Source organism: Pithys albifrons, chromosome 4 (assembly GCF_047495875.1).
Source record: "Pithys albifrons albifrons isolate INPA30051 chromosome 4, PitAlb_v1, whole genome shotgun sequence".
In the NCBI taxonomy this organism is placed as follows: Eukaryota; Metazoa; Chordata; class Aves; order Passeriformes; family Thamnophilidae; genus Pithys; species Pithys albifrons.
In genome coordinates this window covers 62,456,358-62,481,194 of record NC_092461.1, presented here as the reverse complement: position 1 = coordinate 62,481,194, position 24,837 = coordinate 62,456,358, and the positions used below count along the sequence as shown (strand labels likewise).

The 24,837-nt window shown below is 37.5% G+C and overlaps 1 protein-coding gene across 8 annotated transcripts in view; it reads right to left on the bottom strand.

Moving 5' to 3' along the window:
* The window catches only part of NCOA2 (nuclear receptor coactivator 2), a 187,722-nt gene that overhangs the window by 48,421 nt on the left and 114,464 nt on the right, over window positions 1-24,837 (bottom strand). For all 8 annotated transcript variants that reach the window (XM_071554372.1, XM_071554368.1, XM_071554367.1 and 5 more), the window contains 2 exons: window positions 5,738-5,841; window positions 361-538 (listed from right to left, as the gene is read on the bottom strand). In XM_071554372.1, coding sequence (XP_071410473.1) covers window positions 361-538; window positions 5,738-5,841 — 282 coding nt within the window. The remainder of the gene's footprint in view (window positions 1-360; window positions 539-5,737; window positions 5,842-24,837) is intronic.

The window sequence follows — 24,837 nt, the reverse complement described above, 5'->3', positions numbered from 1 at the left end:
ATATTGCCTCTTTCCTGGGCTATTCTTGGAATAATCAGCCTAGACAGAGAACCAACAGAGAATTCACATAGCTAAGGCTGTCTTTTAGTGATCCACTCTGGAGATCCATTAAAAAATATCAGCTAACAAGAATTACTAAGAGCAATTTTAACAAAGTAGAATTTGAAAAGAGTGGAAGATACTTTTGAGAATAGTATTAATCATTCAAAGTATATATATATATATATATACATTAGAAAGATACAGTGTATATGATGAAACTGTAAGTAGTGGAAGGACATTAACTTCAGTTATTGAAACAATGACTTATAACACCAAAGTTAAATAAGTAATGGTATGATATGAGTAAAAGTTATATACCTAAAGATTTTGGCAGCAGGATTTTGACAAATTCATTGTGGTCCCCTACATGCAGGATGCTATATATGCTTGTGTTCATCAGCTCTTCTTGGTTGTACCTCAGGTACTGTGTCACGTTCTCAGAAACAAACACAACATTACCTTCTGGGTTCACTACGAAGAAGAACCCATCTAGGGCCTACAGGGGGAAAACAAGAAAAGGAGAGAGAGAGAGAAAGGGAGGGAGAGAGAGAGAGAAAGGGAGGGAAACACAATACCAAACAATCAGATTAAGAAGATATCCAGAAAATAAATACTTCATTCAGAAGACATAGCTGAATCTTTCCACATCAACCCCAGTTCTTATATTACTGTCTGTAATTGCAATGGACACAGTACAGATTGAGCATCTAGTCTTATATCAAAATACTGTAAAAGCACAGGAAGGTGAACACCCTGCAAAATAATGAAACCCACACATGGAAACAAACCAAATTCCCTACCCCAAAAAAGCAAACATAAATAATGGAAGAGGTTGCTATCTATCTGTATGTGTATGAAGTAACAAACCCAGACCACCCAGAAGATGCTTCTGCTTAACCCACAGCTTGTTCAGTCCTCTATGCAGTACAGGAAGACTGATCCCAGGAAAACACCGCAGGACATGGTGTCAACAAGGCAAGGAAAACACTGGCAGAAAGAAAAGACTCTCTCCCCACCCCCAGCAGTGCATCTTCATAGAGAAGTCGTCCCTCATAGCCAGGAATGTGAGGGATTAAAAGCAGACAAGGGCAAAGAGAGCTGAGAGCAGGTAGTGAGGATGGGGGAGTTTTAGTCTCTTCTGCCAGAACTGCTTTGATTTTTTTTAAATTTGACACCAGTTCAATTCAGTCCACACATGATCCAGGCAAAAGGAACCACATTTTCACCTCTTTCACTCAGTTTCATGGTTTTCCAAAGGACTTAAAGTTTCTGTGAGAAAGTGTCTACATTAGTATTTTCTGTTGATTGGTTCCCCCCCATTATCTCTTGTGACAGTGACAACCCAGCTGCAGCATTCTTTCCACGATAGCCGCTCTGTGCTATCTGAAGCCTGAGCAAAACACTACATCACTTCAACCCAATGAGGATAAAGTAAAACTTTGAATATTGTTAAGAAACTCTCATGCAAGCTTTAATTCATGACTGTGAATGGCAGACATATGTCAGAATACATCCCTCTAACTTTGTCATATAAACAGATAAAGGGAGATACATTTAAACTTGAAGCACCAAAATATTTAATCAACAACCTCCAGACTTCTGCAGCTTTGCCTGATTTATGCACCTCTGTAAGGACTGGCAGGAAATCTCTAGAAGACTTGTTAGTTGTTGTGTCTCCAGGGAGAGAGAGAAATCAGAAAAGCAGGCAACCCATGATTCATTATGGGTCAAAATCAAGTGGATCCATACTAAACCTGAACACAGCTCAGTGAAAAACAGCCTAACAAAGAGGAGCTCACATAGAATCATATACAGGCATGTGGCACTTTTCATACAACCAAACTTGTATACTGTAAACTTGTGTGTGGTCTTAGCAGGCACTTCTCAAGACCTCTGGTGACAGAGATGTTAAAAATATGGTACACTACTGAGCAGTTAGCAAATCCAGACAGTAAAAGAGAGGGCTAAGGGTTGATTTTACTTGTCTTCAGCCACCTAGAAGAAGCTAAAGTGAAGACAGAGCTGCCCAGAGAGGCTGAGAAACCACCTTCCCCAGCGATATTCAAACCTTGGCTGGACTCGGATCTGGGCCACCCTGCTGTACTTGGACAAGCTTGCAGTGGGAGGTAGAAATACACAAGCTTCAGAAGTTCTTCCCAAACTAAGTTAGATAATGATTCTGCTACACGGGAGGGATAGTGAAAGCACAATGCTCAAGCTGAGCGGCTGAGAAGATGGTTGACAAACACTTTCTTTGTCCTGTTTTTATAAAACATAGCAAAACCCAAAAGCCAAAACTTTTCCTGACTGCCTCTAAATTAAGATGAACTAGGCATTTTTAACCCTGTTGTCACAAATTCTAATTCCTGACTTTGCCTTGATCATTGCTGTCTTCTTGTACTTCCTCTGGAGATCTCCCTTCTAGGTACTTTCTTAACATTCATTACATTTTCCTGCTTAATGGAAATTAATTTAACTAATAATGATTTACAAATTAACTAATAAATTGAGGCTCTAATATAATTTTCTATCAGCATCTCTGCATGGATTAGGGTCTTAGACAGCAGTCGTCAATAGGACAAGGGGGCACAGGCTCAAGCTCTGCCAGGAGAAATTTAAGTTGGATGTCACAAAAAAATTCTTTCCAGAGAGAGTAATCAGGCATTGGAATGGCCTGCCCAGAGAGGTGGTGGATTCACCATCCCTGGAGGTTTTTAAACTGAGATTGGATGTGGCACTGAGTGCCATGATCTGGTAAATGGACTGGAGTTGGACCAAGGGTTGGACTTGATGATCTCAGAAGTCTTTTCCAACCTAATCGATTCTATGATTTCACCATCATTTGAAGCCAATGTAAGGATGACGTCTTTGATTTAGTCCTTTCTACATCATGACAGCACATTGTACTGTGTGAGGATATGAAGAATTGCACAGAGAACTAGGTTGGCTGAAAACTAATTAAAGAAAAAAAAGATCCTAGCCACATCTGTCCGCTTAACTAGCCCACCGTGGAACCACATGGTGTTAATAGCTGGAAGAAAGGTGTGAGTTTGGCTGAACCATTCTGTTTGGCAGCTCATCACAAATCAATTCAATGGGATTGCAAAACCAAAGCCATCACAGACATTTACTGGAGTCCTAAGGAGAAAATTCTAAAAGGTGGAGATGGCAAGCAAGAGATTTTCAGAGTTATGGCATTCTCACAATAATCATCAGGTTTTCCTACTGTTCCCTAGCGGGGTAAATTCTTTGGTAAGGACATGCTCTGTTCTGTTTCCTCACAGCTGCTTCTTGGATTGACAACAGAAGTGGTCTACTGTGCCTAGAGTGAAAAAGGGCCTTATATTTCGGTCTCCCATTTTTTTCTATTCTATTAAGAAAATAATCTTGCAGGTAAGCAGCAGCGGGCTTTTGTGTAAGTGCACCAAGCCACTTAAAATATTTTAGAAGCTTTCAGTTTTGCAATATTTTCTTAATTTTGCATCCAGCTGTAAGCCATCACAATCAACAACTTTTCTTCAGAGCTGTTAGGACAATGGGTGAACAATAATGGACATGATGGAAGAGAAACCAAGAAAACAGATATTATTTTAGATGATACATTGGAATGGAAAATACATTTGTGTTCTTTGAGATGTTGTCAGCTCTCTCTTGACTATTTTCCCGCACTTTCATCCTATTTACTTTATGCTTTAACCAAGAAATATGTTAAAATATTCCTCAGAGGCAGCTGCCTGATGACTTCTACTGACTTTCTTCATCTGGAAACACTCATTATTTTGAGAATTCTTCAGTTTTATTCTTTAATAAAACCAGACAACTATATTCCTAAACTAAATCAACTAATAAACTGTTCATCAGCATCACTATTTTTATTATTGTTTGGCAATGAAAAAGGGTAGATTTTCTGAAGCGGTTGTATAAAGGGGTTCTGTAAAGATGAAATAACTTAATTGCATTTCCTTAAGGTAATAAAGAAAGAAAGTATCTGTAGTCTCTTCACAGCAAATGTATAACAACTTTCAGTCCTTTTAAAGTTTTTTGGTGCAAAAGGACCATGGTTCATTAACTGAGTTGCACAATCTTTCATTGTTAATATTCAATGGTTTCGATGCAAACAAAAACTAAATTAAATGGAATAACAGAATAAACAGGTGATTTTACATGTCATGTTTGCTGCAACAGCAAATCACTCATGATAAGCTAAGAAAAATACCACCTTATTTTCTCTGTGATTAAAACAGGATCTTACAATTAAATTAACAGAAAATTGAAAGATAAATTTTAACATAGCAATTTAAAAGATTAATGTTTAACCTTGTTTGACAGTAAAAACAACATTCAATTCAGTGAGTATGTATAATAAATACTAAAGGAAATCAAACAATTTTTTAGCCCCACGTTTCAAAGAACAATGTTTTCGCTCCAACCTGTTGTGGTAGTTTTAGTTAGGCCTTTTGGTAGGCCCCAGTTTAGCAGATAGTCTCTGTGTAGATTAGGAGGGACAGGTGTCACCTGACTTAAACAACCAAAGAAATATTTCATACCAGATGACACAAACTGAGATATAAACACTGTAGAGTAGGAGGAGTTCTCTCAGTTCCTCGTGGCTACTCGTCTGGGAAAGACGTATTGTGTTGTTTTCCTGGACCAGGCCCTACTGTCGCTTGCTGCTATGGTATCTTAGGGGAGTAAAATATTTAGTCTTAGTCTTCTCTCCACTTGGGTCTGTCCCTTGCGGGATTGAGTTCTCTTGAGGGATTTGTAGCTAGAATGGTGGGATTTGTGTTCGATGGGGAGTGGGGAGTTACTGTTTGTTATTTCCAGCTTCTGTAGGTGTGTGTCATATTGTAGTCTTCTTTTCATTTTCTCTTTTCTGTATAAATATAATTACGCTTCTGCCAAAGCTGATTCCTTTAGCTTGATTCAGAGTTTGTGTTTTATGTTATCTTATATTTATTCTTTCTAACAGACAAAGTCCACAGCAAGAACAGGAACAATCAGTTTGCAAGTGAGCTTAAGCAGATAAAGCAGTAGTGACAAAGGAGAGTAGCATATGACATTAGGATCCCAGATAACACACGTACCCCACATTACTTCTTATACAATTGGAAGCTAGGTTTTAACTATGCAGCCTTTTGGGGTATCAAAATGACAGCTTAAACGAGATAGAAATATTAACTGAACTGAAACACACATTTTGAAAAGCTCTTTAGATTACTTTCATATTCTAGAGGGGCGAGTCCTGCTGTAAGTGCTGAAAGGACAAAATATTAAAACAGTATAGCAATGACATGCGATTTCAGAGGAAGCATTATTCACTTGTATACTATGGTAAATATATGTCAATGTTTAGGTACAACACGTCTTCCATGGTTGTCGTGGTTTAAAACAAATAAAACATGCACATGCAGACACCCAAGACTTGCTACCAGATGAAGCCCCTCGAGTTGTTTGTATTCCAAAGAAGCAGAACTATCTTCTTCTCCGACTCTTACTACCCCAAGTTAAAGACAGTTTTATCTCTGAACCCAACAGAAATATGCTGCCTGCTCTTAAATGGCATAATCCTAAGAGCCAGGATGGCTTGACCCTCTTGATCATTCCTTTACGGTGACCTCTGACTGCACCTTTCATTTCATTCATTCTAGGAGGAGCAGAAACACCTTAAGTAAAGGAATTTTGTGCTCTTTACCTCAAGCATCATTGGTCCAAGTGCATCCTTGTCGATGACACTCTGACCCGTAGATGATACATCTGCTTTTTGCACTTCATCTTCATTAGCTGATGCTGCTTTTTCTGCAATAAAGAAAACTATGTCTTAAATGACAGAGCAGTGATCTCTCAGTGGTATACCAAGAGCCCACAGAGGACTGAGAACAGCTATGAAATGGTTACAGTGCAACAGTTCTGAAAATGAGATTAAATAGTCTCCCATAATGATTCAACAGAAACATATCTAGCCTATTTGCTTCTCAGTTTTCAGTTTTTATGACACAACTGAAATAATTTCTGCTCCTTCTCTGCTAGACATTTTACTGAACCACAAAACCTAATCCTGAGCAAAGAAAAGGGCTCCTTATATGAAGGTGCAATGAGCAAAAGCCACAACCAAGATGCATTAAAAGACTGATCTAAAAGAGCATGCAAAGCTTACAGCTGCACAACTTTTCCACAATTGCTATATTTAGAAGGAAAAACATAAGTCCTCAATCTACTGTTTCAGTACTGAGAAACGGCGGTCTCAGTTCTGTTCCCATGCCTCCACCCACATTCTCACTATCACACAATTTTTATACTGCCTTATTTACTAATATGTTATTAGAACTACATAGAATTTCAAGTGCTGTATTTGAAAATCACAGGCAAGAAAATAATGATTTAAGGTTTCTGGAACGTAATGCCAGACATTACAATGTGTTATATACAGCATCACAGATCACATCCCACTCCAAATGTAAGGGATACTCACAGAACTTTCAAAGTTATTGGGTTTATAATTCCTATCAAGTAATGGTCTGCATTAATTTTTCTACTCAAGAATGATACTGGTGTTTGAGGGTAAAGCAATAGAAGTAATAAAAACACTATGCAAAACACATATTCTACTACACATTGTACATTGTAAATTAATGAAACTAATAACTTTCTATTGCGAATTCTATACTCAAAACATTCTTTTATCATTTTTCAAGCAGCTAAGTAAAAGCCAGGGCCACCCTGCAATTCAGAATATTAACAATAAAGATTTCTTACTTTTGGTATAATGCAGAAGATTATTTTAATGAACACAAAAGTACACTGAAATTACAGTAACAAGAATTTATACATTCTACAATAATAAGCCAGTAGAAGACTAATTGTAGGAATTACTGAAAGTGCTATATGTGGATGGTACAAAGGGCCTTTGGAAAATCACTTTTAGTGAAAATTAAAGTATTGGTCATAAAAAGTGAAATGTACTCAAATACACGGTATTTTCCACTATCTGTAAATCTGCAATACTGCAGTCGAAGTTCCTCTGAACTTAACTTGGCATAAGTTCTACAGTCAATGTGACTAGATGCTGCTTGGGTATTCTCTATCAGTGATTACTCACTGGCAATAAGGCTTTGGTCACTTGTGCTGCCTTATCCTAGATTTCTATGGTTTCTTGCATCCATGAAAAGAGTCACAAAAATCTTAGCTGTCTTCACAGGGTATGTTTATACACTATACAACACCATTGTGAATAATGATGAAACAAAATTGCTCTGAAAATGGATTGTTGCAACTAATGGACTAGTTTTAAATCACTTATCAGCATAATTTCATAAAAATAAACACAGTAGAAATAACTATTAATATTTCCTGTACCATTTAATCTCATCACGATACAAAATTAGTACTTCTTGTTTAGACAAGGGACTACAGTGAGATTATACATATATTTCCTTACCTTTCTTCCTTTGGCAAAAAGCAGAAATTAGGTGTAATGGAAAAACAATTGAACAATCCTTCCCATACTACAACACAGCAGAGTTGGCACCATATGATGATACAAAACTGAAAATATGTTCTAAAAATTCTAAAAGAACTCTAAAAATAGAACTGAGCTTTTAATAAAGTCAGTGATGATATCTGTTTCCCATCTGTTCCTTGTAGCATAAAGTGATCTCTGGTTTCACACTGCAAAATATTATAATGGATAGGGATAGCAGCTTTCTGCTCTCATCCCCTCACTGCTTCAGCCATTGAAACCATCTTGCCTATGGGAGGACATGGGATTATACCCTATATGCCAGAGATGGAGGGGCTGCAGAGATGGTCCACCAATGCTATGCAAGAACATTAATTACATGCTGTTTCCTCATGTCACCAGTTTATAGAGACGACTTTTGCTGATTGTTTTTCACATAATATGAAATATCTGCCTGAAGTTTTTTCACTCTTACAGCCATGGAGTTCATACAAACTACCAATAACATCTATAGAAACAATTGTCTTTTATGCACACAGGTGAGATTTTATACAAAGGTAAGAGAGAACGTTTTCAATTACTAAAATGGTAATGAACCCAGAAGCTGAAATACCAGATCACACCAAGGATCTCTCAAACCTCACATCCAGTTCCTGACAGCAGCTGCTTTCCCCTCTGCTTCCCTATTTCTCCATTTCGAGTCTGATTCCCAACTGCTTCTGTTTTGTCACCAGCTGTTCCTCACAACCATTTGACCTCTCCCTTTTCTTTTCTCTTTGACACTCTTTTTCTCAGAAAGCCCAATACCTTTATGGGATCAATAAACACAGTGCCTGCTAGAGGAAAATGTGTAATGAATAAAGAAAACATGAAAATACTATTCAGACACATATGTTACCTACCCATCTCTCCCAAAGATGGTGACAACATACACTACACTACTCATGACTTTTGACTAGGCATTCTGAAAAGCATTATAAATCACAAGTGCACCAAAATTATGGACTTCATAATTTGATCTGTAACTTAATTGTGTAAGAATTCAAGGATCTGGAAAGCTTAGAAGAGGTTACACATTCAGGCCACAAGCCACACTTTTTAAAAGAGGCATCGTATAGGAAACCACAGCTTCAGACAGTCTCTGAGTAGGACCAGCTGTTACCTTAGGTCATTGTCATAAACTGCAGCTACTGATAATGTTAACTGTGCAATGAATTGTCCATTTTTGACTGAACTACAAAACCCATCATGAAACCTCTATCAGCACATAGAGGAAAAGTAAGTGCAAATCCTGTCAGCAATGTTGTCCTGACAGTCAGTCATGGGGAATGTCTTGAAAAGCAAATCTTTCCTTCAGTGATAGAGCATGTGGCTAATTAACAACAAAAATTTGTTGCAGGGAGGTTGGAAAAAAACCAATGAATGATACACAAATTTCTAATGCTGACAACACTCATGAATTATCACAAGCCAGTATTTTTCATTTTTCTTAACAGTTCCAGCTTATGGTGTCAAGCAATGGTGCAAAAATGTAAAGTTTAGTTTCCCTTTTTTTACTTCTATCTATTCTAGATTCACTGGGCACCCTATAAACAAAGCCAAAAAGCACAGAATTTATAACTTCTACACTAGATTAATGATTTTTGAACATTAGAGATTAGGAAAATATCTGTAGAGGCCCAAACTTGCAAAGCCTCTCAAAAGCCTTTTATCCAGCCCCATGGGAATTGCTGGTATTACCCTGTGACTAACCACAGCCGCTAGATTTTTCCACTGCAGCCACTCTCGTGGAGAGCGGGAGCTGGTTCCTTGATCTCACACCTTCCAGCCATGCTGCCTCCCAGAACAACAATGCCCCTGTTCAAATGTCAGCAAAGTGTTCCCAGGCATCCTATGGGCACAGAGGCCAGAGCAGAGCTCTAGTGTGGAAAGAGAAATACAGACTTGTGCCAGTGGAGGAAGTGAGCTGGGTGGAAAGGGGTTTCCCATGGCTTCATCTCCACACAGGGAATTCTTCATTAGAGAGGGAGTGTTAAATTAGAAACTGGTCTCATCCTTATGCATATGGCTATCAGGGATCAAGAATATTCTATCTAAATTATAGTGGAATAAACTTCACACACATGAAATAATTATTATCTCTGCTCAATTAAGAGTTTAGCCTAGAGAGAGAAAAAAATTGAAATAAAACACAAGTACCCCTGAGAGAGACACTACCAAGAATATATACATCTAATTACGTACTATTTTAGTGATGTGTGTAATTTAGTCTTTAAACTGTGGGTATGTTTACAATTGCATAAGCAGTAATATTCTAAAATACACATTAATATTTTCAATTGGGCATCTTCCTAGTGATCAGAAACTGTATTTACTTTTCTACATTAAACATACACAACAAAGAAGCTAAAAAAAACTCCTCAAAAATATTTTCTAACAAATCTATGAGTGAAAAAGCCTCAAGTTTTATTTGAAGCTCATTTCAGATTCAGAAAGCAAACCACTGTGAACTCACATTAGTTTAAGAGACATTCATAAGTCAGAGAAAGAGAAGCCAAAAGAAATAGCTTGAGCTCTGCCGCTACTTTTCAGCCTAGAAAGCCTTCCTGGTTTTCCATCCTACCAACTCCAGCTATGTTGGTTCTCTCTGGATTTCCGAGAGCAGACTCAGAAGCGCTACTGATGGGCAGCACCTTCTCTTGGTTGCATTGTAAACCCTACTTTCCTACCCGTGGGCAGGCAGGACCAACTGAACCACCTGAAAGGCTCTTTGTCTGTATTCAAGCTCTGCTCCAACTTCCTTAAGGAAACCTGCTATCAAAATATTTCCCCCTTGATGCTCTCTGCAAAACCAAAATGCATTTTTGAACTGAAGAACAAAACTGTAGCCTCTGCAGGAATGGTGAAGAATAAATTGAAAGAGAAAATTTGCATCAACACACATTTAGCTTATTTTTTATAGGAAAAACACTTAAAGTTCTTCACAGAACAAGAAGAACAAAAAAGAGATGCTGTTGAAACCCTCAACAGTGCAGTAGCAATACCTAAAAACTACCAAAGAAAGAGATCAAGTAAAAAACCCCTCCTGTAGCAAGTAAAATCAAATTTATTATCTAATATTGTTTAAAACAGGTTTTCTCAGATGCCCTATATATAATTCCTGCTCTTCAGAGTTTTCTGAAATTGCTAGTGAAATGCCACACCCATCTCAAATCACAGGCCCTTATTTGTATAATAGGTAAAAACTAAGCAAAGAGATTTATTACAAGGGATACTAGAAAAGTCAACTCTGCACATTCAAAAAAATCAAACTAATCAAGATCCTTTTAACAGTAACAGCAACATCACTTGAAAGGGAGCATAAATGCTATATGAAGCTTAAATATGCGATTAAATTTCACACTGAACTATTGTGAAAACAACTTATCTTCTCCATTTTTGTATGCAATAGCCAATTACTTTTGTCTCACCTCATTCATATTTGTAAGTTTGCCCTGTGATCCTTTCTAAATTGCTGTGCAAAAATAACATTCAAACAAACAATCAAGGAAACAGCACAAGTATGTACCTGTCCAAAGATAAGGGCAGGTACAGTATTAAAAACTAATGCTTATATATAATAGAAAGTATACTTAGCAAAAGGCTACATTTTAGCTGACCTTACAGTTTTGAATACTAGATTAAATAACATTTCAAATAGTAGATGTAATAACATCTGTGTGTGACTATTGCTATGTAATTATTTTGACTGTGGTAATGGATAGGAGATTTTTAACATGAATAGGGCTGTATTATAAAGTGTCTTCAAATTTATCAGTTCAATAAAAAACAGAGACAAAAAAAAAGGAAGAAAAAGAAAAAACCTTCTATTTGGTAACATGAGTAGTTTTGGACCACAGCACATGATGAAGCATAGCAGTGAAGAACGTGTAAGTTATTTTAATGCTTGGTTAACCACAGAGAAAGCAGCTCTGCCTTGTAGCTATGTAATTCAAGGCACAATTCAATGCACAACTCACATGGAACCTGATATCCACGTGCACGTTCTTACCCAGGTCCCATTGCCTCAACACAACTTGCTTTTATTCCCTGAAAGCAAGTAATTTTTCAAAACACCAGAGCATAAGAAATAGAAACTATTTCAGCAATCAATTTTAAGACCAGCTTATCCCATCCCTGTGAATAAAGTTAGCTACTATTTTAGGGAAGTAATTATGTAGCGAGGTTGCTCTTTCATCACACAGCACACATCTGTCCAGAGCAAGGAAGCTACTAGACTCTTGGATACATATTTTCCCTCAGAAACTATAGATCAAGTCTTACGGGAAAAACTATGCAACATCTCTGGAAGGTTTTAGGAGGTAAAACAAGGGAGAATTATGCATCTGCACTGAACTAAAATTAGAAAAGCTGCCATATGGCTCTGTGAAGCCAGCAGCACGTTCTTATTCATTAGGAAGCATTCTGCTAACATAAAAACACAAGGCCTTCCTGTGCTCTCCAAATGTGTTTATCTTTTCAACATTAATGCATGATATATCATCAGCCTGCTAAAATCTCCTGCAGTGCATATTAAAAAAGCACAGCTGCACTTTTTCTCAGCACGTTTATTCACTGAGAGCTATCTAAGAGCTCAGTTTTGCCCACCTCCCTGACACACAGCCATTGTCAGCCTGACTCCCCTTTGGCAGGAAAGGGCTGCATTCCCACTGCACTCTCTCCTGCTCAGCTCATCACACGCTAAATATGGTTTAGCTTCATATTTACTACTGCTGGTAAAGGCACACAAACAGTAAACAACCCCAGGGCTTAAGCTAAAAGCCCTTGGAAAGTTGTAAGCTCAATTGCTCACTCAGGAGTAACAGCACTTAGAACACCGTGATTTCTCTTTTCTAGTGTTTCCAACTTCTAACTGGCACAACTGCCCTCCCACACATACCTGCCCCACCTTTCAACAGTAAAGAAACATCAGTAAGGCACTGGATCTATGAAAAGCTTCATGTTCTCACAAAACCCTGAATACAGGTAAACTTTCATGTAGCTCTTCAAGCTTTGATGGAAGTCTACTCTTAGAAAATTCAGTAACAGTAGCCAGCGTATAAAATTTTCATGGACACTGAAAGTAAAACAAGCACTGAAAACTCATGATGGATTTAGGAATAGCAACAAATGGAAGTAATAATACCTAAAATTAATACTAGCTTCATGTCTCTTAATTATTTTCACATTTCACCATCATTCTTTTCTTGTAAAGTCAGCATTTTTGTCACTCAATACAACTTCTGTAAGAAGTACTGCCTGAGAAATAATTGTCCCCAGCTCAGTTAAACTGGAACATGGACAAAAATAATGAAATTCTACTTACCAAGAACAATATTTAACTGCTGAAGAGAAAGAAGCCTATTACTCTGCATGTACTTTTTGCTAAATACTTTAATAGGCATTTTACTTCCTTTTCCTTGGTTTCTTCTCTTCCCTCCTCTCATTTTGCCTGTCTTTTCTGTCATCACATCTATCACCTCTTTTTCTTCTTGTTACCACAAAACTCAATGGTCTAGTTGAAAGTGAGGAAGAAGACAGGTGGCAGCAGTGGAAGTGCCCACTCCTTCCTCCCCTTGCCCCATAAGGCAGTTGGCTCCAAGCCCCAGGAGCTGGGGTGTTGCAGTGCTGCATTCCTGCCACACTGCCCCATTCAGAGCTCCAAGGTGAAACCTCATCCCTCTATAAATACCCTTAAATAACTTCTCTGAAGATTGCTAATTATTGCATTTAACAGTGACAGCTGAAAGTGATGTTACTTGCAGAAATTGCATTATTTACAGAAATTTGTACCTACTATTCCCAGATTTATCTACTTAATGCAGATTCTTCACACCTGAGATTACCTCAGTAGGTCACTAGTTTCTGGTAAATTAAGGACTGGGGACTGAAATAAAACAGAATTACAGCCCACTTGCTGCTACTGCTTAAGTGAAGAATAAAGTGTCCTATCTGGGACTCCAAATCCTCAATGGCTTGATCCATCCCCAGCACACAATAAAAATATGAAACAACACAGCAATTACAATAATTTCTATGCTGATATTATTTCTAGTATTTTTATTTATCAGTAAAGACAGAGAAGGACAACTGTCCTACTACCATCTAAGTGAAACCTAAACTAAGGCTAAAGGGAACCCTGGATCCAGAAACTGTTTCTCACTCTGTGTCTCATTTTAAACTGTGAGGATATGTCAAATTACCACATTGTGAGTGGGAAGTTGTTTTTCATCTCTTGAACATGGAATTAAGCTTCCATGATGACCGTCACCTGTTGAATCCTTAGACATGCTGCAACATTAACCCTTTCCACTAAGTTTTTTAAAAAAGTGGAAAGGAGTATAACTGGGTAGAGTTTTACTCATGGTGAATTTTTAGATAGGTCTTGGATTACTTAAGTATTTGAGAATGTTCAACATAGACTTTTATATAAAATGAAAGGGTGTGCTTAACTTGCAAACTGAAAAATCAAATGTGCATATGTATATTCCTGTGCTTTAAAGTTATATTCCTTCTCTTTTCTCAAAAAAGACCAACACTATCTTTCCAGTGTAAACTGACTGATTAGAGAAGGAGCATAAATAAATTAATCATCAAAGGTGCTGCCTGCCCAGGAGACTTCTTTATCAAAAGGCCAAAATTCAGGATGCCACTGAGAATTCAAAATTTTCACTGGTTTAAAATACCATTTTAAAAATGCTGAGATTTGGGGTTCATTTTTGCATTTACACTTCCTAAGAACATCTAGTAACCAGTACAATCACAAAACTCTGATTGATTGTAGTGTGATTTAGAGTATTTAGTAAATGATTAAAATACAGTATTCAAACAGCAAAGGAGTCCACATGGTGAATTAAGTACATTGGCTATCAGTGCTTTACCCCCAAATACCCTGAATTGAATCAGTCACTTATTCTATGCTAGAATCAGATAAGAAGATTCACATATATGTAGCTGTAGATACAAATATATATCCTGGAAACAGTTTTACATCTGTTGCTATTTAGATGATTTCAAAACTCTCACATAAACCACTCAACTATACATGATAACAAACACCACACATCCATCAGCATTGCCTGAAAATCTGTTACGTTTATATGGCTGAATTTCAAAAGAAAGAGCCAAGCTAACTGACCTCTGCACTGAAATATGAGATACAAATATTTGGCATCGCTCAGTTTAGCAAAGTAATTATTTTCTTTGGTATGTACTGAATTAGAACAGAAAATTTTACTGTATTTTTTGGCATTTGCAATTTTAGAAGTGTTAGATATTTACTCAATGAGTAACCTCATCTTATTTTGATAATTCATCTCTCAAAACAGTATTAATATGAATGTCTAAATGGCAGGAGCCCAGTGTTCTTTAACATTTTGGCTGAGCTAATGTTTTCAAAGACAAGAAACATGGCAGGATCTGATAATTTTGTTCAAAACAGGGTTCCATCATGGTCTCAGAAATAATATATTGCTTTACAAATGTTAATAGCTCTCCAGTTGGTTCCTTGACATGTAAAAACACAGGTAAGTTTTTGAAAATAAAGATATAAGAGTTAACACTCTTTTTACTAGAATCTGTAGATGTAATTCCCCAGCTAATTAAATTTAGAAGTTTTCAAAACTTAGGCCAAAATAACATACTGGAAACGAATATTAATCTAGCAAGACTGTTTCTTGAAGCCTTACTCTCATGTACTCAACCAGCTGTTAAAAGGAAACAGATGACACCCCTTCTTTGAATGTCGCATCGCCATGATTACAAAATATCTCTCTTATTTTAGGATGCTGATGATAAAACTTTGTGACATACCAGATCACTCACAACAACGGCAAAGATCTTTTTGCTTTTATAAATTGCCACTGATGACTGCAAAAGTTTTCAAGAGACCTAATACGGTGCACCAAAAAGAATTATGATGGATACCTATGAGCCCACAAAAAGAAGTTTCCATAATAAAGCATAGGCCAAAATGGAGCACAGATAATTGAAGACAGCTAAGGAAGAACAGAAACAGGTTTAATTTAATGTGTCCATGCTAACATGGATAACAGGGCTCCTACAGCTTCTAATAGTCAGACTATGGCAGATAAATCTTTTATGAAATAGCTCTAAATCATTAAGGACAATTAAAGTTTTCCTCTATAATATCCTAGTGTTCAGAAATAGAAGCTTGGGCTCCTCTTCTTGCACCATCACAGGTCTCAGACAAACTTGTAAGTCAAATTGGAAACAGAAACATTGCTACCACTGCAGGGAAAGTAGAAGAAAAAAACAAAAACTTCTTAAAAGAAACTGTTTCCTTCTGCATTATTGGAAGGGATTTTTCTAATCCAAATCCTGTACGAAACTGCGTTCAAGATTAATTTCATATATTTCAACAGTGGTTACATCACTTCAGGTACATTATGAATACAGCATTGGAAGGATGGGTAATGATTATTAACATGCATTGTTTAAGATATTCTCTAAAACTGAAAGATCTTTTTCATTACCCTAGACAATCTTTGATTATCTTGTTGCTAAGATTTATATCCAGACAAAGTCAGTTCTAACCTCAATTGCAATAATTTGTTCTGTCACAGATTAATTAGCAGACATTTTTAAATGCCTGCCAATAGATCTGATAGGTACAAGCGGTCTCCTTTCAGCAGATGAAACCACACTTACTTAGGCGTTGCCGTTTCTGTTTCTTTAATTCAGATTTATGAAGAAGGGACTTGCACCCAGTCCTAAATAAGTATAATCCATAAACAGAAAAATTATTAAACAGCAATAGTATCACTTTCTCTATTTTCTTGCTGAGGTTCATCAATTTCCTTCTGAGAAGAAACTCTGAGCTACCTTAAGAGTTACCCTAACCATGGGCAACCAGTATCTCAATGGAAAGGATGCTCCACGATGTGCCAGTGGGTGCTGCCGCTGCCAGATCTGTAGCCTTGCTGCTCTTCCCTAGCACCAAACTCCTGACATGGCACAGGCTGGGAGTGAAGGTCCCCCATTTGGCACTTGTCACACTGAGTATACTGAACAAATGTGGCTTTAACCAGGAAATGCTGAAGATGACAGTCTTCCTCCAGTCATGTTGCTCCTTGGCACAAAGGCTGGTAATGCAGGTTTGCAGCCAAGCCTGGGCATCAGATCAGGAGTGATAATCCAGAAAATTTTCCTCCAGACTACAATTTACTTATTTGCTTGCCAAAAGGAACATGGGTGCCCTTGCTCCTCATTTCACCCATTAGAGAACCATCAGATGAGACCTTTTAAGTAACAGTTATTTCCACAATATTATGGGTCCACCTCAGCCTAAACATTTAAGGATACTGGATCTTGAGCTAAGTTTCTAAATTCTAAGCCACTTGTAGTCCTGGGCCAAAGTTCTTATTAAATAATCAACCAACTAATCAACGAACACCTCTCTCTCTCAAAAACAACAGGAGAAACTATAGCCTCTCCTTTGGAAAGGATTTAAGCTGTTGAGATAAATGCTCCTTGTCTGAGTTTCAAAGAAAGAATGAATGGCAATGGCCATGATCACCACATAGCTCAGGGAAAGACACAGTATTCTTGCACCGTAACTCACAACGACCCTGAGAAAGCCAATATACTCCCTCAGTTATAATTAGGTTGGCTTCTCTGGCTGTATTGTTGATATAAAAAGGGGGAAAAAAGCTTACTGGGCATCTTTACATTTTAGATAGTTATAATTTTGAACATTAAGAACAATAGCTTGACAAAACTGTATTACAATGTTCACTCAAAATCAGCACCTATAGCAACTAAACATATGGTGGCTCAACTTTCAAGCTCAATAGTAATAACAGTAATCCTTGGTGCAGTTAAATGCCTCCCTGACATCCGATCCCATCAGATCTCGGAAGCTAAGCAGGGTCAGCCCCGGATTAGTACTTGGATGGGAGACCTCCTGGGAAATGCCGGGTGCTGTAGGTTCTAGTCCTGAGGACTTCACTGGCACTGTCCAAGCTCACTTGGCCATGGCAGATGAACCTCAGGACTTAAACGGTGGGGCCAGTTCTGCACACGCTGAGCCTCACCTAAAAATCCACTGCGCAGGCTGGAAGGGCACACCCATGTGGGGACAGCCCTTCCCAAATCTTCGTTCGCGAAGCTGAGCCACACACACAATCCTTGGTATTCAGCAACATTACACTCAACAATTCATTAATAAGTTTTGTCACAGTCCCTAAAGTATCTGATAATTTCTTACTGCAGCAAGTAAGAATAAAAAGAGTATCATAGAGACAATAGTGAATGGAATAAAATTGTTACAGGCATGTTACTGGTCCTAAAATTATGGCTAAAACCACACCACAAGCAAGAGACAACGTAACTGGGGAAGAAGTGAAAAACAACCCACAGGACAACTACTGAAGAGAAAACAGTGAAGGCTTAAAAATAAAGCCCTTCAAAAAAGGGGGAGAAATAAAGAAATACAAAGAAAGTCCATTCTATGTGAAAAAAACCACTTTTGACAGTGACAGAGAGCATTGCATTCGGAAAAGTCAAAGGGGATATGCAGAAATAATTGAAGATAGTAAAAAAAACCCCCAACATCTAAATCTTTCCTCCAACTCAAGACGGTCAAAGGTTTTGTACAAAAGAAGCAAGATAGGAAGAATTTTATATTACTGGCACGAAATACTTTGATATTTTTCCACTAAACACCAAAACAAACAAACCAAGAAAAATCTAAATGAGGGTTCCCCTGAGTTTTCCAATCTGTATTTAGCAATTACAACCTTGATATCTCTTCCTTTTCTTTTTTTTTTTTTAATTTCCAAATGAATGAAATGTTATATTTAAATACACTTCCTTTTCAATGTTGAACATAGGCCCAGACCTTATTTTATGTAACTTGTCTCTGGAAGACATCTTCCCCCGAAGGGATCATGGGAATCACAGGTCGTTCCAAATCTTTCTAGGAAAGAATGCCTCAGGAAAAAAGTACCAGTATAAGGCTAGTGCTCTTCATGCTCACACATCTTAAGATAACAAGGGACAATTCTACCTGCCTGGTTTCACTGACTCCTGTATCATGACAAGAACCTTCACTGAATGTTTGGAAGAACATTGAAATCTCTTTGGGAGGGCTGACAGAACCTACTCACTTCTTCAATAAGTTGCTTCAAATTTCAGTTAACTTTCCACTAACTATCTCACCTTATGTATGAGCTGGCTTTGCTCACAAATTCCAGCTGTTAGGCTGTATCCTGCTTTTGTGTGTTAGAGTCGTCTGTGACAGGCAAACTGCGTAGCTCCATTTTGTTGTGTGCCAGTAAGCAAGGCAAGGTGCAGGGACATGCCTTTGTGCTCTGAGATGACCAGGGCCACAGTAAAGAGAGGCACCCCACTGCTGCTTTGTCCAAACGAGCATGCAGATACCATTTTAGATAACATGTCAGTACCTGGAGCACCTCCAGTTATGGAGTATCTACCTTAACAGATTTATGGTTTATGGAGTTATCTGCTTTAGCAGAACTTAAACTTATGTACTTTTCTGTCTCCACCTTCTGACATTTGCTCTGATCTTGTGTGAACTAAAGATGGGAAGAAGGAGAGTATGTGCATGTTTAAATGTGTAGTGCCTTTTAAAAAACATAGAGATGTGCCAACACACTGTAAGAATGAAAGGAAATAGAAGGCATGTATGTCTTGGATCTCTAACCATCTGTCTGAGGACAGTCACTACGAGCTCAGCAATGTTGATGACAGAGAAAGCAACTGATTGTTTGCCACGTCATCCTTCAATCCTCTTTTTTTTTTCCCAGTTGTTGGTTTTTATGTAAGAAACAGAAAGTTGAAGTAGTAATTGTTTTTCATATCCTTGGTGATTTCACATTCAAGGTCCCCTATTTCTAACTAACTGTCCAAACACAAAATCTTCTACAGCAATAACAAAGTGCATGACTTAGAATAGATGCAATTATCTTGGGTTTAGTTTGAACACAGAGGAGCCTTTGATCAATACCTCTTCAATGTGCTGTGAATCCACAGGTTTTCAAGATTCAAACATAGTATGAAAGGTATTGCATCGTACTGTGAGTAAATATTATATTATTCTTTTTCAGGTTTCAGTCTTTAAAAGTAAAATATTAAAGCTGTGCAACAAAAGCTAGATACCTTATAATAGATGATCTTTTTCTGACTGAAGTATCATCACTACTCTCAATGAATTAATTTGCTATTCCATAAATTAAGCTCCAGAGAGAGAGCCAAGGTAACATGAAGTCTCCTTCCTTACTTACTTGCTTAAGAGGCTGCGGAGATTAGTATGTTGCATTCACTAATCTAATGTACACAGCAAGATGTGGTGTTCTACAGCCAGCACCTTTTAGATGCAAACCTTCCAGTTACAAGAGATTACAAACAAAATCATGAAGGCTGGAAGCAGAAGGCTCTAACCCTTCTTTAACACCTAAGCTCAGTATTTATTTTTTTAGCACCTAAACATCATATTTGCTACTGACCAGATATCTCTAAAGACAGAATAGCTGGTGAAAAACACTTTACTCAGAAGCTTAGCTCATAGTGAGGAGGGCTGGATGTCAGTTTATATTTCTGTATTTTATTTTTCCCTCAAATTAAAATGTTAAATGAATTTATGAAGTTTTCAGTTTATAAGAGATTATGTGATAAACTGCAAAAAACCCCCAAACAAACCTGTAAAGTTTTAAAGTGTTCAGTGACAATTCAAATGAAGTTTGAGAACAATACACTCATCCGAAAGGAGGCAGCCTCCAAAATCCCAATTTTCAGGAAGAGATGTCTCCAGCTCTCTTATGCAAGACTTCTTTTTATACTCCCAGGAATATGTAGAATATGATCATTTCATATGATCATTACACATGAAATTAACTAATGCAAAATTTTTATTAAAATATTTCTGGAATTTTATTTAAAATTTTTATTAAAATTTTATTAAAATATTCCAGGAAATAATGAAGAGGAAACACTTGACACATGTGTCCCAAAACAGGTTAAATGCAGGAGAAACAGCTCAATCCTTTATAATATTCTCCAGCATATGTATTAGAGATCACAACCTCTTACAGCGCAATAATCTTTGCAAGTATAAAATATAAATAACTCTGCTCTGATAGTTTGAATTATTTTTTTTCCTCTTGGTCATTTATAAGTTATGAAAGAAAACAAAATAAAGGTCAAATAAAAGCAAAATACAAGTAGCATGCAAAACAAACAAGAAAAGTTCCCTGTAACACCTGCCAATAAGACTATTTCTACCTGAAAAAGACCACTGTCTTAACAGTTAAGAGCAACATAGGTTTCTCTTTAACATTGAGACACAGCATGGAGTCAAAGCTTAGATCTCCAGTCTAAATCTTCAAAAGAAATATGTCTAGAACGGAAGTCATCCATCATTGACAAATTTCAAGCCCACAGACAAGTGGTGTGTGTTGTTAAGTGACAGCCATCACCTGATACCCTGCAACACCCAACAATGCCAAGAGAGCTGTGGACATTAACCCATGGCTCAGTCATCATTGGCACACCTGGACAGGTGATGGAGTGAGGCTCCACCAAAGACCTGCGGGGAGATAGATCCTCTGGTACTGGTCAACTCAAAAACACTGCTCAGGCTCACCAAACAACTGCACAAATGCTACTGTCAGGGTAAGGTAGGAAATGGAAACTCAGGGCCAGGAGGAGGGGAGGGATGGTGGAACCAGGGCTTTTCAACAGCTGCCTTATTTTCCACAGGTTAGTTTGCAGCCTGCCTATCAACACCTTTAGGACCATTCTATTATTGGTCATACTCAAAATAAATAGCAAAACTGACCAAAATCTAACCAGATGAGGAGTAAACAGTCTCATTAACTTTGGGGAACAAGGTTGTATTTATCCTAGAAGAGCAGATATTACTTCAACCATTATTAGGAAGCAAAAAATTACAACAATCCACCAAATCCTATTAAGTGCATAGATTTTACACTGGTTTTACAATTTTGATCACCAGTTTGATGATTACTTTTGTTGGCTTTCTTGAAGCAAGAGAATCCTAGAATCACAGACTGGTTTGGGTTGGAATTGAGCTTTAGAGATCACTTAGTCCACCCCTCCTGCCATGGGCAGGGACAACTTTCACTAGATCAGGTTCCTCAAAGACCTATTCAACCTGGTCTTGAATGCTTCCATGGATGGTACATCCACAACTTCTCTGGGCAACCTGCCTCAGTCCCTCTCCAACCTTCATTGTAAAAGACTTTTCTTATGTCAAATCTAAATCTACCCTCTTTCTGCTTAAAATCATTGACCCTTGTCCTGGCACCACCGGTCTCAGAAAAAGTTCCTCTCTTTTTTCTGAGTCCCCTTTACATATTGAAAGGTTGCAAAAATGTCTCCCCAGAGCCTTCTATGCTCTAGGCTGAACAATCCCTCTATCTCAATAACCTGAGCACTGTGTGGACACAGCTGTATGTCACAAAGGTGTCTTCAACTACTTCTATCACAAGTAATATTAATTAAGTTATAACACTGCTTCTACAGGAAACCATTAGTATAGCTAAAATACCTTAACTTATATGTAGATAAAGTTTAAGGCAACTACTCTGCATGATACACAACTCCAGTAAAACAAGCAAATGTCCCAAAGTTCCCCACTTGGTGAGTCCACTGGCTAATGACTACTTTTCTTTAGAGACAGAAAAAACCCTGATGGTCTGCATTAACTAAAACCAGTTTAAATTCTTCGGTGAATCAGTAGTTCTCTGGAGGCATGCAAATTGTAAAGTCAACATAAACTGGATATTTAGCCAAAAAGCTTTACCATGTACAGAGGAAGATCAAATACACTTTCAGTGCATCACTCTCAGCTGTAGGTAGGGGAGACAGCAAAGCAAACTCAGTTATAGATTTTTTTTTGTAAATGCGCTGCATAAATTCCTTGACTTCACAGCACAAATTCCTCTGATACTTAATTCAGTCTTAAAATCCTATCAGGCTGAAAGTACAGCAGATACAAATAATTATAGCCATGTAGAATTCCTTTAAAAAGAATTTAAAAATGGCATAAAATTTAAATAGCCCATCTCAGATATGATTATTATAAAAACATAATTATAGTAACATTGACCCAGTAAAATATTTGCAATACAAAAATCAACCAACAAAAACCAAGTCTACATATGCTCTCTTGTCTTAATATCCTGATTTGGCAAGATATATATGCACATAATTTTAACCTTTAAGTAGTTCCACTGACTTAACAGGGATTACTCATCTGCTTAAAGTTAGGCAGTTGCTTAAGTATCTTGTGAAATATGCATCTAAATTCAGATCTGATAAATTCAAAGTAGCAACAGCCACAGCAACACCTCATTACAGCTTTAAGGCCATGCTGTTTTCCTTTAGCAAGCGATTTGACTTGCAGACTGGCGCTGGAGGCAACAATAGACTGTCTACTGGAGTGACCCTGTGATTACACCGTACTGCTACAGGGAAGCAAAAACTGGTTTTGCTATCAAATGCGAAAACAGAAAAAGAAGACAAATATGATTAACAACAAGACTTCTTTTAAAGTTCATACAGGTTCTACAGCTCTTGAATGTCTCTCTTCAACAAGTACTTCTCCAACATATTTAGCTTCACACAGTGAGTCATTCTGTCCAAGATCTGTCTTTAAAGGCTATTTTGAACACAAGACCTGTCAACTTCAAAGTGTACATTAATAGATAGATGATATTAACCACCCTGATATCCCTTCCCTGAACTATTGAAAAGCTGATCTACAGAACACAAAACCTCTTCAGAAACTGGTGGCACATAAAAACTGGACTCTGCAGGAAAATGGAAGTGACAAAAGCACATTTGGGGATACTTTAGTACAGTAGGTTATATCCCACCATATGTGAACCTAAGTAAGACAGGTGGATGCCATCCTTAAAAAAGGCTACAGACAACAGAAAGGCATGGGGAGTAGAAGGAGGTAAATAAGAGATGGAGATCTGGAGTTTAATAAAAGGTACTTGGGGGACTTGAGATAAAAAAACCCACAACTTGTACTTGATGTCAGGACACATTCTTCAGCACTCCAACTGAAGGGGTCAAAGGAGACTGCTTAGCCAGAGAAACTGCTGAAGAAGCTTAAGGTGATCTTCAGTATCCTTTGTGACTACTGCATTGCCAATATTCAGAGAAGAGGGTAAAAGCAAAACTAGATAACGAGGACAAGGAAGTTTCAAAGCCCGAACACAAGGAGATATTTGAACAGTGAAATTTAAAAAATAGTCTCTGCTTTAAAATGTTATTTACCTGCTGAGACTGAGGCTAGCATGACAGATAAAAGAAGCTCTAAACTAAGGGCAAGGGTTTAATTTTTATAACCTGCTTTATACCCAAATGACAAAAGAAAAAAAACAGCAGAAGGGAGACAAAGCTATCAAAAAATAATGAGTAAAAACCCCACTAACATAATGAGGGGAGTCAGGCAGGTGACAAGGAAAAGGACTACTGTTGGAATAAAATCTAATGAGATGGATGTGAAATAGTTCAACTGAGTGTCAACTAAAGAAGAAGAAAAGTCAGATTTCTTTGCTGTCAGAATTTTGTTGTCTTCAGATACGGGAAAATATTTTCAGCAGTACTTATACAAGTGAAATTAGTGTTTTAAGTGCTGAAGCTTAAAATAAGGCAGGATCCTAAAATCAATCAGACACTATTTTACTAAATATATTTCTTAAGGACAATCAAATAGCTTCATAGATCCTTGGCTGTCTGGCATATAGAGGAATGTTTATTCCCAGTGGTCTTTAGACTTGCCTAAAGCAAGCTTTTCAAATTAAGCACGTGCAGATCAGAACTTACTGTGCTTGTATGCATCTGTGTGCATTATGAACACATCTGCAACATATATGATTATTACTCTATCAAAGTAATTTAACATAGACTAAAAATAAAAGGAGAGCTTACACTTTCATGGCCATGTAACACCACCATAAAAATCACCATTTCATATCACTTTTATGTTATAAATAAAAAACTGAATTAATGCTTTCCAAAGCGCTTGAAACATGAGTCTCAAATCCCCAGAAGAAATATCCACTTAAGATTTACATGAATAAATCTTCTGTTTCATCTTCATGCTAAAATCGTAATTTTTCATCTCCTCTGGACATTCACAAATCTCTATCCAATCAGTGTAAGATAATATGATAAAAGTCCTCAGAAGAAAATTAAGCTTTTTGTTAGGATCTTGTCGTCATTTTCCCAAGTACTGAAAACATTTCAAAACTCAGATTAAAACTGCATGCAATGGTTAC